This window comes from Pundamilia nyererei, unplaced genomic scaffold, assembly GCF_000239375.1.
Source record: "Pundamilia nyererei isolate P.nyererei 1_Seehausen unplaced genomic scaffold, PunNye1.0 scaffold00280, whole genome shotgun sequence".
Lineage (NCBI taxonomy): Eukaryota > Metazoa > Chordata > Actinopteri > Cichliformes > Cichlidae > Pundamilia > Pundamilia nyererei.
The window spans coordinates 629,791-644,637 of record NW_005187681.1 but is presented as its reverse complement, the minus strand read 5'-3'; the positions used below and the strand labels follow the sequence as shown (position 1 = coordinate 644,637).

Genomic DNA, 14,847 nt, shown 5'->3' with positions numbered 1-14,847 from the left:
CAAAAAAGAGCGAGCCCGCTCCGACCGGCTTCAAAGGGTTAACACAGAGCTCATCATAAAAGAGGCCACAGCTCCAGATTTCTACTAAGCAGCACTTCAGAATATTTGGAAGCATTTTTATTTCTCTGAGACGCCACTAAAGGAAGAGTGGAGGAGGTGTGTTTGGGTGGGTGTGGCTCCACCCGGCGATGACTGCATACAGCACACAGTGTGTTCGTGATCTGTGTGTACCGTCTGTCAGCTGATTGGATGTTTCCAACGTCACACGGTCTCAGTGAGAACATTAGAAGACGACTGTGGTTTCAAACCTTTGCCAGGGCAGCCAGCCCAGAGGCCGGCTCTGGATGACCCATGTTGGACTTGGTGGAGCCAATCAGCAGAGGCTCTCGCTTTGACTCGCAGAAAACGCTGACGATGCCATTCACTTCCTGTGGGTCGCCGACCTGCGTGGACAGAGCAGAGGTTAAATACGGTGGATCTGGTTAGTAAGAGCGCCTCTCTGTGCCGACACACCTGACGGCTGCACTGACCTTTGTCCCGGTGCCGTGGGCTTCGATGTACTCCACCTGCTCTGGAGACACGCTGGCCTCCTGGTAGAGTGAACGAACCAGCCTCTGCTGCATCTCACCAGACGGAAACGTCACCCCTGCGTGAGCACGTCACAGAAAACCGGTAAACGAAACCATTTCTCCGATCGGCCGTGACTTCCAGTGCTCCCCTGGACCTCCTTACCTTGCTCTTTGTATCCGTCTGTGTTGTTGCCTGCGTTGATCACTGTGGCATACACTCTTCTAGCCGCCGGTCGTTTGGTCAGCAGCACTGCCACCGCTGCCTCCGAGCGGCAGTATCCATTTCCTGACAACACAAACGTGACGCTTTAACCCTGCAGCACGCTCGCATGCATGTCACACATTGAAGACAGTTAAAGCTGAGACAAAAAACGTTCTACGTCATTGAGTTAGTCAAGAACTGTCAAAGTAAATGTAACACAGAAAGATTAAATGCGCCGGCAGCCGGTGGAGGAGCGGCTCCTCCCCATCGCTCCCAAACAGAAACTCTGTGATGTCACGTGTAGACCAGGTGATGTTTTACCTGAAGCATCAAATGACTTGCAGGTCCCCTCTGGACTGAGCATGCCCAGCTTCATGAACTGCACTGAAGTGTTCGGCTTGAGAAGCAGGTTCACTCCCCCAACTAAAGCAGCGTCACAGTGGCCCTGCCGGATGGCGTGGAAGGCGTTTTCTAGAGCCAGCAGGCTGGAGGAGCACGCCGTGTCTATGGCAGTGCTGGGGCCTGGAGAACAAAGGCAGCAGGGTTAGAGCCGGGCGCCACATACGGAGCCGCCCATCTGATCGTCCGAGCTGAGGAAACCACTACGGCACAGAGCGAGAAACAGAGTAAAAACACACAAAATATATCAGCAACAATTCAGTGGACGAATAAAATCAGAGCCCAGATCGTTCATTCAAAGCAGTCCAGCTGCTGCAGCGTGCGTGCTCTCTGCACGTTGACGTCCTGCCTGTCGACACAAACACTGCACGTCACTGATCTGCAGACTCCTTTGCTACTCTAAGATCAAAGGTGATCCTGAGCTGCAGCAGAGTGTCCACCTAAACCTGAGTGTGTGTCTCACACTGGATCACAGCACTGCAAACACACACGTGCTGAGCAGCGCTGCGTGCACGTACCGCTGAAGTCGAAGAAGTAGGACAGTCTATTGGCCAACATGCCGCGCTGGCAGCCCGTCATGCTGTAGCCCAGGAGCTCCTCTGGATCTCTGCTGAATGCTTCGCCCGCCTCGGAGCCGCTCACACCGATGTACACGCCTGTTTTGCTGCCGCGCAGCGTGGCTGGATTCAGTCCTGCAGCACAACATTTCATTTTCACTCACATGTCATCTTTCCCCCAACTGCAAACTAAACCTCAGCTCACCACTCGTTTGCTCTCACCTCCATCTACAATAGCCTCGTAGGCGATCTCCAGCATGAGGCGCAGCTGTGGGTCCATGCTGTTGGCCTGTTTGGGATGGACTCCAAAGAAGGCTGCGTCGAAGTGGCTGATGTCTTTGAGTTTCCCGTTCCTCTTTGGAAGAGCGTACAGACCTGCAAACAGCACAATGTTACAGCAGCAGGACCCCACACACGGTCCACAGCCACTGCTCACACTGAGCACCAAACACGATGCTGTGAGACCAGACTGAGCCAAAGAGGGGAGGAAAATCCTCACGAGGACGTTTCCCTTTTCCAGCACAGAGAGCGACAGAGGACATCTGAGTGCTTAGAAGAAAGAAGAAGAAAGTGTACTTTATTGGTCCCCGTGGGGAAAATCCCTCTCTGCATTTAACCCATTCACTCAGTGAAGCAGTGGGCAGCCATTGGGCGCCCGGGGAGCAGTGTGTAGGGACGGTACCTTGCTCAGGGGTACCTCAGGGTAGCTGTTCAGGGGAATCTAACCCCCGACCTTCCGATCATGGGGCCACCACTCTACCTACTGAGCTATCCCTGCCCCTTATTACTGCCTGTGTGCAGCTCACAGGAAGCAGGCAAAAGCACACAGCAGGTTTATGATCACACCAGTTAGGAATCACCAGTAAAACTTGGATAACAAAAAATGAAACCATGAAGTTAAATCCATATGATGATGATTAAAAAAAACTTTACTTTTTAACAGGAAGTGGAATAAACTGAAGTGACACTGGCAGCGATCAGATGAATCAACTAAAGTAAATAAACCAAGCTGGTGGGAAAAAGCTGTTGGTTAAATCTGCTCCATCCTCTGTTCCTGATGACTCACATTCATTATTTTACCTTCAAATATGTCAAAGCAGCTAAACTCAGCTCAGCCTGCAGAGGCACCAACACTGCTGCACAGTGCAGGAGGTATAAAATATTAGTCTTTGAAGAGAAACTCAGCTCAGTAAATATGTTACATGGAAACCGAAGGGAAGCTTTTACCTGGTGTCCATCGCCGGTTGTCCTCTGTTACCATATCCACACCATTGATGAGGTTTTCCCAGAATTCCTCCAGGTTGCTGGACTCAGGCAGGCGGCCCGATATTCCAGCTATGACGATCTCATCCATGTTTATTTACTGCAGACACAGAGGGCCAATCAGTGACAAGCATTCTGCAGTTTAACAACAATGAATGTGGTCGGTGCTGGGGCCAGACTCACTATTCATGTAACCATGGCAACAACCATCCCAACAATACAGCACTCCGCGCTGCACCGGACAGTGACCTAGAAAAAAACAGGTCTGTGTGTGTGTTGCTGTGTCTGTGTGTGTGTGTCCTCTCTGATCACACTGATGTTTGCAACTTTGTGGACTCAATAAAAACACTGCTGCGTGTGACTGCGACCTGCAGAGCTGCAGCTCCGCTGTGTCTCCAAAACCATCCAGGTCCTGAGTAAAGCTGTGCCAGAGCCCGGCGCAGCATCACATGCAGCTCTGACATGCACACTGTGAGGTTGCACCAACAAAGACCAACAATCACACTCATGCCACTGTTTTGCTTGTGTGGCATTACAAATGTGAAGACAGCGCGACCACGTTACACAACACGACACAGTCTGAAGGGATTTGGACTCCAGGATGTCCCGCCCTGGGATTACATCTAGCCCGGCTCCTTCAGTGCACCATCTTGACCCAGATTACACCCCATTGTGAGCGTATGCAGACAATTTGCTAACTACGAGCTAGCTGCTAAACTGCAAAGTCACTGTGTGCGCACAGCTCGGCGTGACCATTTCTATTCAGGGCACATCCTCCTCGTCTTCCCTCACTCTGCTCCTTTGTGTCAGGGCTTCGCTCTGCAGCAGCCACAACAGGACCTGACTTGTCAGCATCTTCACAGGAAGAGCGTGAAACAGTGAACAACAATGACACATTCTCAGCTCCTTCCATGACTCCACACTGTAACTATGTGTGGATCCACAGGCGCTGCGTGAACAGGAAAAACGTGTTCCTGGATTTCATCTCCACATTAGTTTGTTGCTTCAACACTGCTGTCATTAAAAAGTTTCACGTTGCACTGCAGGGGGCTCGGCCACTGACTCGATGCTTTCTGAAATAGTTCCAGGAATGAGTTTGGTTTCTTTTGTCAACATATTCTTTAATCTCACTGTCCTACACATGCCTGTTAGCTTAGCTGGTCATTTTAAACTGGTCATTTGAATGTGAAGCTGATGAAGTGCTGTGAACGATGGTGACTGTAGTTTAAAGCGATCTGACAGATGAGTGAGTCTAAAAAGAATCAATGAGCCCTGAAGCACCGTGGTGACCACAGGGCTGCAGTAACAACAGTGCTGCTGTTCACTGGACCCAAGCACCAGCGTGGCCTCCATACTGATCAGGGCCCAGGCCTCCAACACGTGTATGTCCACGGACTCTCGAGTTCTCCCAGAATAACTGATGGCAGTGGGCTGTCACAGGTGCTGATGAGCTACGTCCCTCATCCTCAGTGCTGCTCGGTCCTGGGATCATGTATGCCAGCTCCATGCTGTCACACAGCTGAGCTTGGGGCTTATTTTAACAAACCATTAACATTTTGGCTGATAACTATTTTTATTCTCCTGTAACTTTACTCTATAAAGAGCTAAATCCTCTAAAGTTTCAGGAGTAATGTGGGAGACTGTCCGTGATTTACACAGGGGGAACAAATCGTGGCAGGATCAGCCTGATATGATTTGTGTCCCACTATAACTTCGTTGTATGAAGAGCTAACATCTCAAGAATGTCAGGAGTAGTTAGTCATTATAACAAGTGTTTGTAAACTAAAAATTGTCGGGGATGCCGAGTTTGGACACCGGTCGGGACCACAATAAGCAGCGAGCAGCAGCCGCGGGCGAGCTTACCTGTCTGAGCCGAACCGACGGATGTTCCGGTAAAACGTGAGGCTGAGCCGCTCAGCACGCTCGGTCATGTGTCGAGTCTTCAGCCGCCGTGGGTGTGAGAGCCTCCGTTAGCCTCCGCGCTTCATTCACGCTTTTTTCTCTGATGAACTTAAATGTGTCACACTCTGCCTGCCCACGCCACATGGGCTGACAACCGCTTGGCTCAGCAGTCCAATGAGAGGAGAGGCAGGGCTCTGCGATCCAGCCAGTGATGGAGCAACTGTGTGGATGCGCGCAGAAAAAAGAGCCGGGGTTACTAACGGTCAACCGGCAGCGGCGCGACGACAGCAGCCGGCAGATGGGACGCGATAAACTCTAGTCATCCTCCTACGACGGTCACGGAGGGAGGTGGGGGGGTACTGATAGCGTGCACGGGGCGAGGGAGCGTCTGTGTCCGCGGGACGTGCACGCGCAGAGCTGCTCAACGTTACACCGCAGCTGACGATGCGAAGGTGCAGCCGGCAACTTCTGGATGACAGGCGAAGCTGGCCAATCACGGAGCGAGGATGTGAGGCTTCGTCCAATCGCTGCAGACCTGCAGCCACTGTTGAGATAGGGTGATTAAAGGGCGGGACCCAACTGTGACGTAGCCAGGAGAGCTCGCGTGACTTGTCAGGGTTACTGGAGTTCACGGTTCAGTCGCATGATGGTGTAAGGAGCTGCTGACCTCCAGCTCCACCTATGGTCAGTACTCATCAGCTCCATCCAGCTCATCGGGACTTTGGCTCCTCAGCTGAGGTGAAGTGTCCTGTAATGGACCACAACAATCACACTCATCTACACAAAGCACACAGCTCACCAAAGCAGCCACACCGTGACCTGTGTGTCCCACCTGGAGCCTCAGAAGCCAGGGCAGGTCTCACACTGGAGCGTGTGCTTCGGTCCCTGCTGATCCAGTCTGCTTGCCAAATATCCTCAGGCAAGATTTACTCACACATCCATCGGAGTGTGTGAATGTGAGAAAAAACAGAAGAAAGTGCTCGTGTGAGTGTGTGACTGCTATATAAAAATAGGTGCATTCACCACGATGTAGGTCTGTGGATGGATGATAGCTCAGGTACAGCTCGTGTTGTCTGAAATAACTTCATGTCATAGCCCACAGTAAAGCCTGTCTGTGGATCCTCAGGGCTGCATGACAAAGTGCCCTTGGGCAAAACGCTCAAGCTGAATCTGCATCCATGTGAGTGCTGCAGGCAGTGAGCGTGATACAAAGCACTCAGAGTTCAGGTGTGTCTCGCTGTCACCCAGCATTCACCTGTGTGTCCCTATACCAGTGCTGCCACACATGATGTCCTGATGATGGTTCACTTCGTGTCGAAACACTTTGTGCACGCCCACACTTGTATTTCACAGATCAGCGTTTCCCAGGTTTTCCACAGATACTACGATAATATAATGAAAGTGAAGGGGACAGTCCCAAACAACACACAGTGGGTCAGTGTACAAAATTAGCAGTGTGTATCACCTGTTTGGTATCTGGGAATATCAGGAATAAAAGGACGGACTGACAAAGGTTTACTGAGAGGTGAGAGGAAATGTGGCAGGGTGACAGCTGATATCATATGGAGCATATGAAATATGGTCTCCAGCACTTATAAAATCTCTATTCCAGGGGAGAAATGCACTTCCTGTTTCTCCACAACAACATGTAACAGGAGTGGGTTTCTGAACCTGAGGAGAAACAGCAGCAGCTGCTCGTGTTTCAGAAAGAAGCTGCCTGTAGATTTGATCATGTGTCTGTTAAACCATGAAGACAGAGTGTTTAGAGTTCACCAAAGCAAGTTGCTTTATTTACATGCAAACCTGTCAGTGATTGTTTCTGTCGCAGACACACCCACAGTGTACGCTGATGACCCAGCTGATCTCTGTGGTAAAGCAGATACTTTCTCGGGGATGAAGCATGTTTTGAAGCTGCTCGCGTGGAAGCCACCGTGGTCTGCTGCAACAGTGTTTGTGTGCGACTGTCCTCGTGTGCACAGAGACGGATGAACACCAGAGAGAATTACACACGACAGGACAAAACCTGAAACCTCCCACTAGAAGGACATGAAGATGTACTGAAGGACAACAAGACTGGAACAATGATGGGGACACATTTTAACTTTAGAAAGGATTTATTCACGAGAACGTGAATTTATGTTGGAGTTCTAACCCACTGATCAGTGTTCCTTCCTCATGCTCCTCAGGTTGGTTTCTAGTTTAGCTTCAGGTTTATTAGTTTCCTCCACGTGTCTCCATGTGTCTTTACCTTTTTGTCCATGGTTCGTCCGTCTTTGTGTCTGTGTCAGTGTTACGTTTCCTGTTTTATTTTGACAGTCCCTTACTGTGACTCTGTCCAGCTGTGTCCCCCGTGGTGTCCACTCTGCCTCGTCCCCTCGTGTGTGTTTAAGGCCTCGTGCTGTATGCTCCTGTGTGTTCTGTGTCTCTGTAGTTTCTTCAGTTATTGGATCTGACAGAGTGTGTGAGAGCGCAGCAATAAAGGTGTAACGCTCCTTAAAATCTTGAATATTCCTCCCTGAAACTCTCACGTGGGTTCAACACGTTTGATTTCTGTTCAGGTTTTTGCTGGTCAGGGTTTGTTTTCTCCTTCTGCTGCGGTGCATATGTGCATGAAAACAATCACATCTTATCCAGTAACCTGTTTGTTGTATAGCTTCATTGTCGGTCAGTCATAGTTGTCCTGTTGTGTTATTCGAGTTCTGCTTCCTGCTCAGTTTGATGGACTGTGTGGTTCAGCTCCAGTTTCAGGTTTTTGGTCCCTTGAGTGTTTCTTATCCGTCCTGTCTCTGTCTCGATTGTCTCTGTCCTGCAGTGTTTTTGTCTTTGTGTTCATGTTTACTGTGAGTGTTCTTGTGTTTGTGGCCTGTTTCTTCCTTTGCTGGTGTGTGTTTGCTGTTGTTTTCTGTCTGATTGTCTTCATTACATCCATCAGAGTCTCGTTCCCTTCCTTGTCCCACTCTTCTCTCTTTGTTGTGTTGTCCGTGATGCTCGTGTGTTACTCCCAGTGTGCCAGCTGCTGGGAGCTCTGGTCTGGGCTTGTCCTCAACATCCATCTCAGTCTTTAACATTGTAGTTTCTGATCTTGCTGATCCTGGCAGGGACTGCAGGTCTGTTGGTCTTGGTAGTGCTTGGCAGTGTTTTAGACTGCCTCCTGCTTTGCTGGACCTCAGTCTGGGGCTGGCTGGGAATCACACCACTACCATGCACCATCATCTGGACTCCAGAGCCACCAGACTGTCTGCTCCTGAGCCCACGTTCACCTTTTGGAGAGACAAAAGAAGTTGACTTACAGCTGTTTCATTTGTTGAATTCAGATCCAAAAACACACTAACAGCAGCACAGGTCACTGCGATTCGCTGCAGTGACGTGTCGGTGCAGGTTGGTCCAGTGCAGCCTATTAATGCGCGCCATGTCTATGTCTATAAACTGTTCAAAGACATCATAACTCCCACGAGTTTCAACCAGCTGTTCATTACCTGGTTTGGTTACAGATGCTACAAGTGTATTTATGACGTGTGTGCTCAGCTCAGCTAAAGTGATGCTTCCCATATATATGTACCACATAATGCCTAAAATGAATAAAAGGATTCTGTGGCTGGTTTTTATGCAGTTCTGTTGACAAACAACAACAACAGTACATAGTTCAACCTCTCCCTGACTCGTGCTGCCATTCCCACCAGTCTGACGCCCTCCACCATCATTCTCATCCCCAAAACGACGCGAGACCTCACGTCTGTACTCACGAAGCACATCCCCATGACAGTGACAACAAAGGCAGACATTCATCATCATCACTGAAATGAGCTGTCAGGGCTGAACAGAAGGAAATAAACGGTAAGTGGACGCGTTCTTATTTAGCACTGTTCTGCTGTAACTGAGCACTCAGTGCTTTCTGCAATCTCATCCATCCACACAAGCACTTTAAGTACTTTCTATCTAACATTCACGGAGTAACTTGGGCCCAGCCTGTTGCCCAACGATATTTCACATGAAGACTGGAGACGACCTGCTGGATGGACAAGAAGATTTGTGGCTGTGGTCCGAGTTAGAGATGGTCTGTAGCTCGATGTGTCTGTACCTTCCTGGTCATCATGACCTCCTCTACCTGCTGAACCACCCAGAAATATTGGCTCAAATAAGTTTATTATGTCTATTTTTTTATGTTTAAGGACAACAGATGGAAATTAGCCTTTGGCTATAATCTGGCATGTTTACATTCATGTAATTTTTATTTTTTTTTACATTTATGTTCATTAACATGCACTGTCCTAAATAAATAAATAATTAAATAAGTCATCAGTCTCAGAGTTCACTGTTGGATGTCGGTAAAGACAGAAGATAGACTCACGTTTCTCCCACAGTGGAACTGTACACAAGAAAGCAGCACTGTTGCTTTAACAGCTATCACAGACATCTCTAACTCATCCTTTATCAACACATCATTCAAACTTTGTGCTTTGTTTTTCTGGTTTCACAATTATTGACTGCTATGATGCCAATCACTGCAAGTCAGCTTTATCTGGTTGGGAAATTGTTCCCTGGAGCGCTGACAGAGACGAGGCCACACGTTGAGCAACAGCTGATCTGTCGCTGATTCACACTGGGAGCAGAGTTTGTTTTATTCCAGTAACATAGAGTAACTGTACTTATGATCACAAACTAGATACAAAATGAGATGAAATGAATGTTTGTGATGCTGATGTACTGGCTGTGAACTTGTTTTGTCTTCTGCTACAAACTGACACTCAGTGCTCTGACTACACTACAGTGATGTGCAAAGACTGCGAGTACAGCGCATCGTGGGGAGGATGTGGATACCTTCTGAGTCCGTAAGTCCACGATCCAGAGTGTCCCACAGCATCGTTAATGAGCACAGCGATTCATGCGACACAGTCCTGGACAAGTGCAGCTGTGAGCGTGTCTAAAGAAGAGGAAGAGTTATTTTACACTACAGCTGTGCGAATCACAGATTTACTCTTCTGATGTTTACTACTTCATTAATATATACACACAAATGTGTACTTGCATTTACAGTATGCAGCACTTTTCTAGTGTTACTGAACCCACACATTTAACCACAGGCCATTTAGGAACACCACTCAACATAACAAGCATGTTGGAGGAGAACACAGCCATCCAGGCAGGGAGTGAACAGGCCAGCTGGGCTTGGCAGTGCATTAATGCATTCTTCAAGGCTCTCACCTCAGACGTGTCTCTGGGTTTGAGCCCATGGCAAGTGTTTGCAGTCCCTTTGAAGAAAGCCTGGCTCTTTGTTGGTGGGATGTGCTGTTCAGCAGCAGCAGAAGCTCTCTGCATCAGTGCATATTGCAGCTCCTGATGGCACAAACACACCAACACTGTATCCGGTGCAGCACAGACACGGACGTGTTCTTATTAAAGTAAAGCACATACTTTCCCCTCAAGTAAAAACGTCAGATTTTTAATTTGAACACATTTGCACAAAGTGCCGCCTGCACTCATGTGTCAGTGTGATACTGAGGGATGGAGACCACGGCATTTGTATCCATTTCAAATGACATCTACAACAAAGTAACACATTCAAACCTCTGTAAACCTGCTGGAGAAGAGGACGAGGACGTTGTTGAGCAGATACCTGAGTGGTGAGCTGGTACTGCAGCTGTTCCACAGCAGAAAGGCGGCCATGGTGGTCTCCTAGTTTCTCTGTGGGGGTGTCCTTCTCCAGCCCCCCCGGTGCTGTTGGACACACAGAGATATTTAAGGACCTCTGACTGCTTCATTTTTCATGAGTCTGTCTGTAAACACCACAGAATATATCATCCACCTGTGGAAACAAACACCACACATGCATGCTAATAATAGTCCATACGCGTAGAGTCTGAATCACTTTTCTTTTAATGTAACTTTTCCCACTGCAGCCCCACACAGTACTGCTGTGTCTGAATCCATCCAGTAATAAAACGTTCTCATGCAGTCGCTGCAGAACATTTGATATACGTGTGACTCCACAATCCTGGAACTCTAAATGCTTTTGCTGTCGTTTGCTGTCTCCTCAAAAAGGCCCTGAGTCGCTGTTTTACATTCCTAAAAGGAGGAAACAGCAGGAAAGCCCACGTCAGTGCCAACAGGAACTGAATAAAAGAAGGCTAACTGGTCAGGTGGAGTGATGTCAGACTGATCTGAGATGATGACGATCAGGTACGTGCTGTTCCTAACTGTGTGATTTCACCTGCAGTATCTGAACTCACAGGTGCTGGAATCACATTCCTTCTCTAAAGGAAACTTCATTGTGTCCTTTATTACCTCCTTTAGCATACAATTAACCGGAGCATTCTTTACAACAGGAGAGTAAATAATCCCCACAATTCATAGCGGCACACCATCCGACTATTCTTAAGAGGAAAAGTGTGACTGTGCAGGTCCAGTTTGATTTTGTACTGCCAGCGTCTCAGTTTGTCCTTAAATTCATTTATGCTTCCAGTAAACTGGGCTGGGCTGCAGCCTCCCAGCACAGCCACCCTGCTGTGCTGTACCGGGGTGTGCAGTGACGGGTGTGTAACTCTACCCTGCCGTCCGTCGGCGGCGATCTGGGCACGGAGGCGGTTGCCCAGCGCTATCAGCTGCTGTTTCTCTCTGCTCAAACGGGCGATGCAGGACGCTGCCTGCTTCAGCCTGACGCGAAGGAGCTGGGGGTCATTTTTAGCAGGATGGACGCTCTTAAACACGCCACACATCAGAGCTGGTTTCACATACTTGCTGTCTCCTTGGAGCTGCTGCACCAGTGTCCTCTGAAAAGATGATGATGAAACCATTTTGTGCTTTCTAACAGTGATAGGTAGGGTTAAGCAGATCAGTGGCTCCACCTCCACTGACAGATCAATAAACCTCCTGTAGTACCTGCTGTGTGATGTCATTGGAAGCTGACTCCACACGTGTCACAGCGGGGCACCTGCCACGTTCATCCAGACACGAACCACCTGAGGACCCACGGCACAAATATGATGCAGTGATATGAGGGAGACAATGTGACCAACAAACGTCAAAGATACAGGTTTCAGTGACTGTGGAAGATGAACATGTTCAACAGCCACAAACACCTCTGCTGCTTAACGCCTTATGTTCCTCTCTATCATCTACTTACAGTGTTTGTGTTAGCTAACGTAATGTTTTGGGGTTATATGGAGGAAATTAACAGTATGAATAATACCAGCTTGATTTTCAGGCTGTGATCTGCCTGGATCGATGTGTTGTGGGTCCTCCATGGCTGAAGCCAGGCCTGACAGTCCTGTGACACCTCCTCGCTGCTCCTCGAGGTGCTTACCTGACAGGTGCACCTCCTGCTCCAGAGGCTGACGGGAGTCTGAGTCCAGTTTTACAGAGAAGGAGAAGGAGTGTTAAAGTTTAGCTTAACACTCAGATTATCCAAAGCTATTATTTTATACATTAAAATGAAAAACAGAAAACAAGTTCATGATCATTCTAAGCTTTTCTTTCTTACATGCGATGAGCAGAGTGTCTGTGGCTGTAAGCTCAACAAAAGCATGTTTAACAGAAGAATCAGCAGCAGTGATGTGGGTCACTGGGTCAAATCTATCTTAGCATGTGGAGCCCACTGAAAGGGTTTGCGTGTATAGTTTGTCACAGTGATGCAGAAACTCATCAAGGTTTGTATACAGAGCCAGACAGCACCTGCTGTGTTGCCTTTGGAGGCTGAAGATTCCTGATACGGAGGTTGCACTGGTGCCTCAGCATTAGGTAAGACTAGGAGATGGCCGAGACCTTCCATGTCCTTTCTCATCTGGGTAACCACAGCACGCAGGGCGCTGTTCTGCTCCTGTAGACGCCGGATCTCCACCGATGCCAGAGAATCCACCTTTGGAGTGAGACCCTGTGGATTTAGATGGTTTTATGTCGTGTAAGTGATGTTTCACAGGAAGAAGAACAGGAATTGGAAATTTGCATTATTGTGTGTTGAATGTTCAGATCAAAAATACACAAAACGATGAGACTGCAGGGACACCAACAACACAACAATAACTATAAATCTGCTTCCATCAGTACTGAACAGGACTATGCAGAGCTCTGTGCCGCTCTCAGACATGTGCATCACTGTACAGCTTTTTAATCATAATTATGCAAATTTATGGGTAACAAAATTACAAATGTTTTGAGCAAAGTGTATATTTATCCTAAATGTACCTGTAATACCTACAGCATGTTCTAATCGCTCTAATAGGATATTATGGTCGACAGTATCGAACGCTGCACTGAGGTCTAGCAGGACAAGCACAGAGATGAGTCCACTGTCAGAGGCCATAAGAAGATCATTTGTAACCTTCACTAAAGCTGTTTCTGTGCTGTGATGAGCTCTGAAACCTGACTGAAACTCTTCAAATAAACCTCTGCAGATGATCTGTTAGCTGTTTGACAACTACTCTTTCAAGGATGTTTGATATAAAGGAAGGTTGGAGATTGGCCTATAATTAGCTAAGACTGCTGGGTCTAGAAGATCCTCAGTCATCAGTGATGTACAGGACAGTAAATTACTGCCACCTTGTGGCCACAACAGAAATGAGCATCTGTGAAAGTCAACCCAGTACAGTGATTCTGACAGATGTCCCACTTTAATAATCACATGCACCCTCAGATGGTGTATTCAAACCCAGGACCTTCTTGCTGTGAGGTTAATCACTGCACCACCGTGCAGCCCTTCTATTAGCTTCTTGTATTCATCTGAAAGTCCCATCATCATAATGAGCCAGCATGTTGTAGGCAATGAGAGCACGGCAGAAATCAATAGCAAAACTACCGCTATCCAAGCCGAGCCACCGGTGTGGCTGAAACCCAGGGATCCAGCTCACCGGAGGCGGTCTCAGCGCTCCTCAAAGAGGTGTTTTGGCTTGACAGGGAAGTCCGCGTGGAAAGATTTCATCGTAGTCTGACTCAACGGAGACACGGGGATACCCCACAAGTTATCATTGCTAAATCAAACAGCAAAGGAGATGCCGTGGACATCCTCAGGAGTGTGCGCAGAGGTAAACTACTCTTCAACGGAAACCCAATCGCCATATTCCCCGACTACACGGCAGGGTGGCGAAAGTCAGGGCAGCTTTCACTGCGTGAGGAAGATACTCCACGATAGACTGGGAGTCCACATCCTGTACCCTGCCAGATTTCCTGTCTCTTACAACAACGTTGAAAAAGAGTTTGTGGATGCTGCCAAAGCCATGGATTATGTCAAGGAAAACATACTTTCTCCAGCAGGTGGTGAACTATGATGGTCTTATCTCCTGGACCAAGGTGGAAGGTAACTCGGAGTTCTTTACTTCAGTAAGCTACATCACAGAGCTTAGTTGCAATTGTGCAGGCCTGAGTTCCACTATTGTTCTAGCAGACAGCACTGGGACCTGTTGGTTGCACTGAGACTGCTCGCAGCAATTCTCCCCGAACTTCAGTTCATCATTTCATATGAAGACATCTAAACTTGAGTTAGCTGCATTCGAGGACTTGTTGACTTTTTGTCTTGTTGTTGTCTGACCCGCTCAGGTCCCTTGCTCTCCCAGGGATCATTTGATGGGTAAAAAACTTGTACAAGGTGCTTTATATATTCGTTTTTGGTTTGTTGGTTTGATGGTTCCTTTTGTTTTGTCCTATGTTAAGCAAAATCCTTGGGTCATCATGGAGTTCAAACTTACTTATGCTCTTAAATATCTGTCAAACTTCACTCTGAAGAGTTAAGATGGATTTGCTTAAAGTCATAAGTTATAATGTCAAAGGCCTCCACAGCCCCGTTAAAAGACGTAACACTAGGTCAGCTACAAAGTTTCAATTGTCACATATGTCTGTGAAGGTTCTCAGTCATCCAGGTCATCGTAGTCTAAGGAGCTTGCAAAGAAAAGCGTCTGGACTTCTTTAAGTTGCTTGAAGACGTTTCACCTCTCATCCGAGAAGCTTCTTCAGTTCTGAGGTCAAATGG

General features: G+C 47.9%; 2 protein-coding genes across 5 annotated transcripts in view; both read right to left on the bottom strand.

Moving 5' to 3' along the window:
- fasn (fatty acid synthase) overlaps nt 1–5,565 on the bottom strand; it is a 24,709-nt gene extending 19,144 nt beyond the window's left edge. For both annotated transcript variants that reach the window (XM_005750619.2, XM_013915278.1), the window contains exons 1-8: nt 4,854–5,565; nt 2,955–3,090; nt 1,950–2,102; nt 1,689–1,862; nt 1,093–1,293; nt 733–855; nt 531–646; nt 309–443 (exon numbers count right to left, since the gene is read on the bottom strand). In XM_005750619.2, coding sequence (XP_005750676.1) covers nt 309–443; nt 531–646; nt 733–855; nt 1,093–1,293; nt 1,689–1,862; nt 1,950–2,102; nt 2,955–3,081 — 1,029 coding nt within the window. In that variant the 5' untranslated portion in view covers nt 3,082–3,090; nt 4,854–5,565. The remainder of the gene's footprint in view (nt 1–308; nt 444–530; nt 647–732; nt 856–1,092; nt 1,294–1,688; nt 1,863–1,949; nt 2,103–2,954; nt 3,091–4,853) is intronic.
- Nucleotides 5,566–6,987: 1,422 nt separating this feature from the next.
- ccdc57 (coiled-coil domain containing 57) overlaps nt 6,988–14,847 on the bottom strand; it is a 23,562-nt gene continuing 15,702 nt past the window's right edge. For 2 of the 3 annotated variants that reach the window (XM_005750614.1, XM_005750615.2), the window contains exons 5-12: nt 12,561–12,759; nt 12,079–12,231; nt 11,769–11,848; nt 11,437–11,659; nt 10,507–10,607; nt 10,095–10,226; nt 9,711–9,813; nt 6,988–8,152 (exon numbers count right to left, since the gene is read on the bottom strand). In XM_005750614.1, the coding sequence (XP_005750671.1) occupies nt 7,947–8,152; nt 9,711–9,813; nt 10,095–10,226; nt 10,507–10,607; nt 11,437–11,659; nt 11,769–11,848; nt 12,079–12,231; nt 12,561–12,759 (1,197 nt within the window). In that variant the 3' untranslated portion in view covers nt 6,988–7,946. The remainder of the gene's footprint in view (nt 8,153–9,710; nt 9,814–10,094; nt 10,227–10,506; nt 10,608–11,436; nt 11,660–11,768; nt 11,849–12,078; nt 12,232–12,560; nt 12,760–14,847) is intronic. The other variant, XM_005750616.1, reaches the window with a different exon arrangement.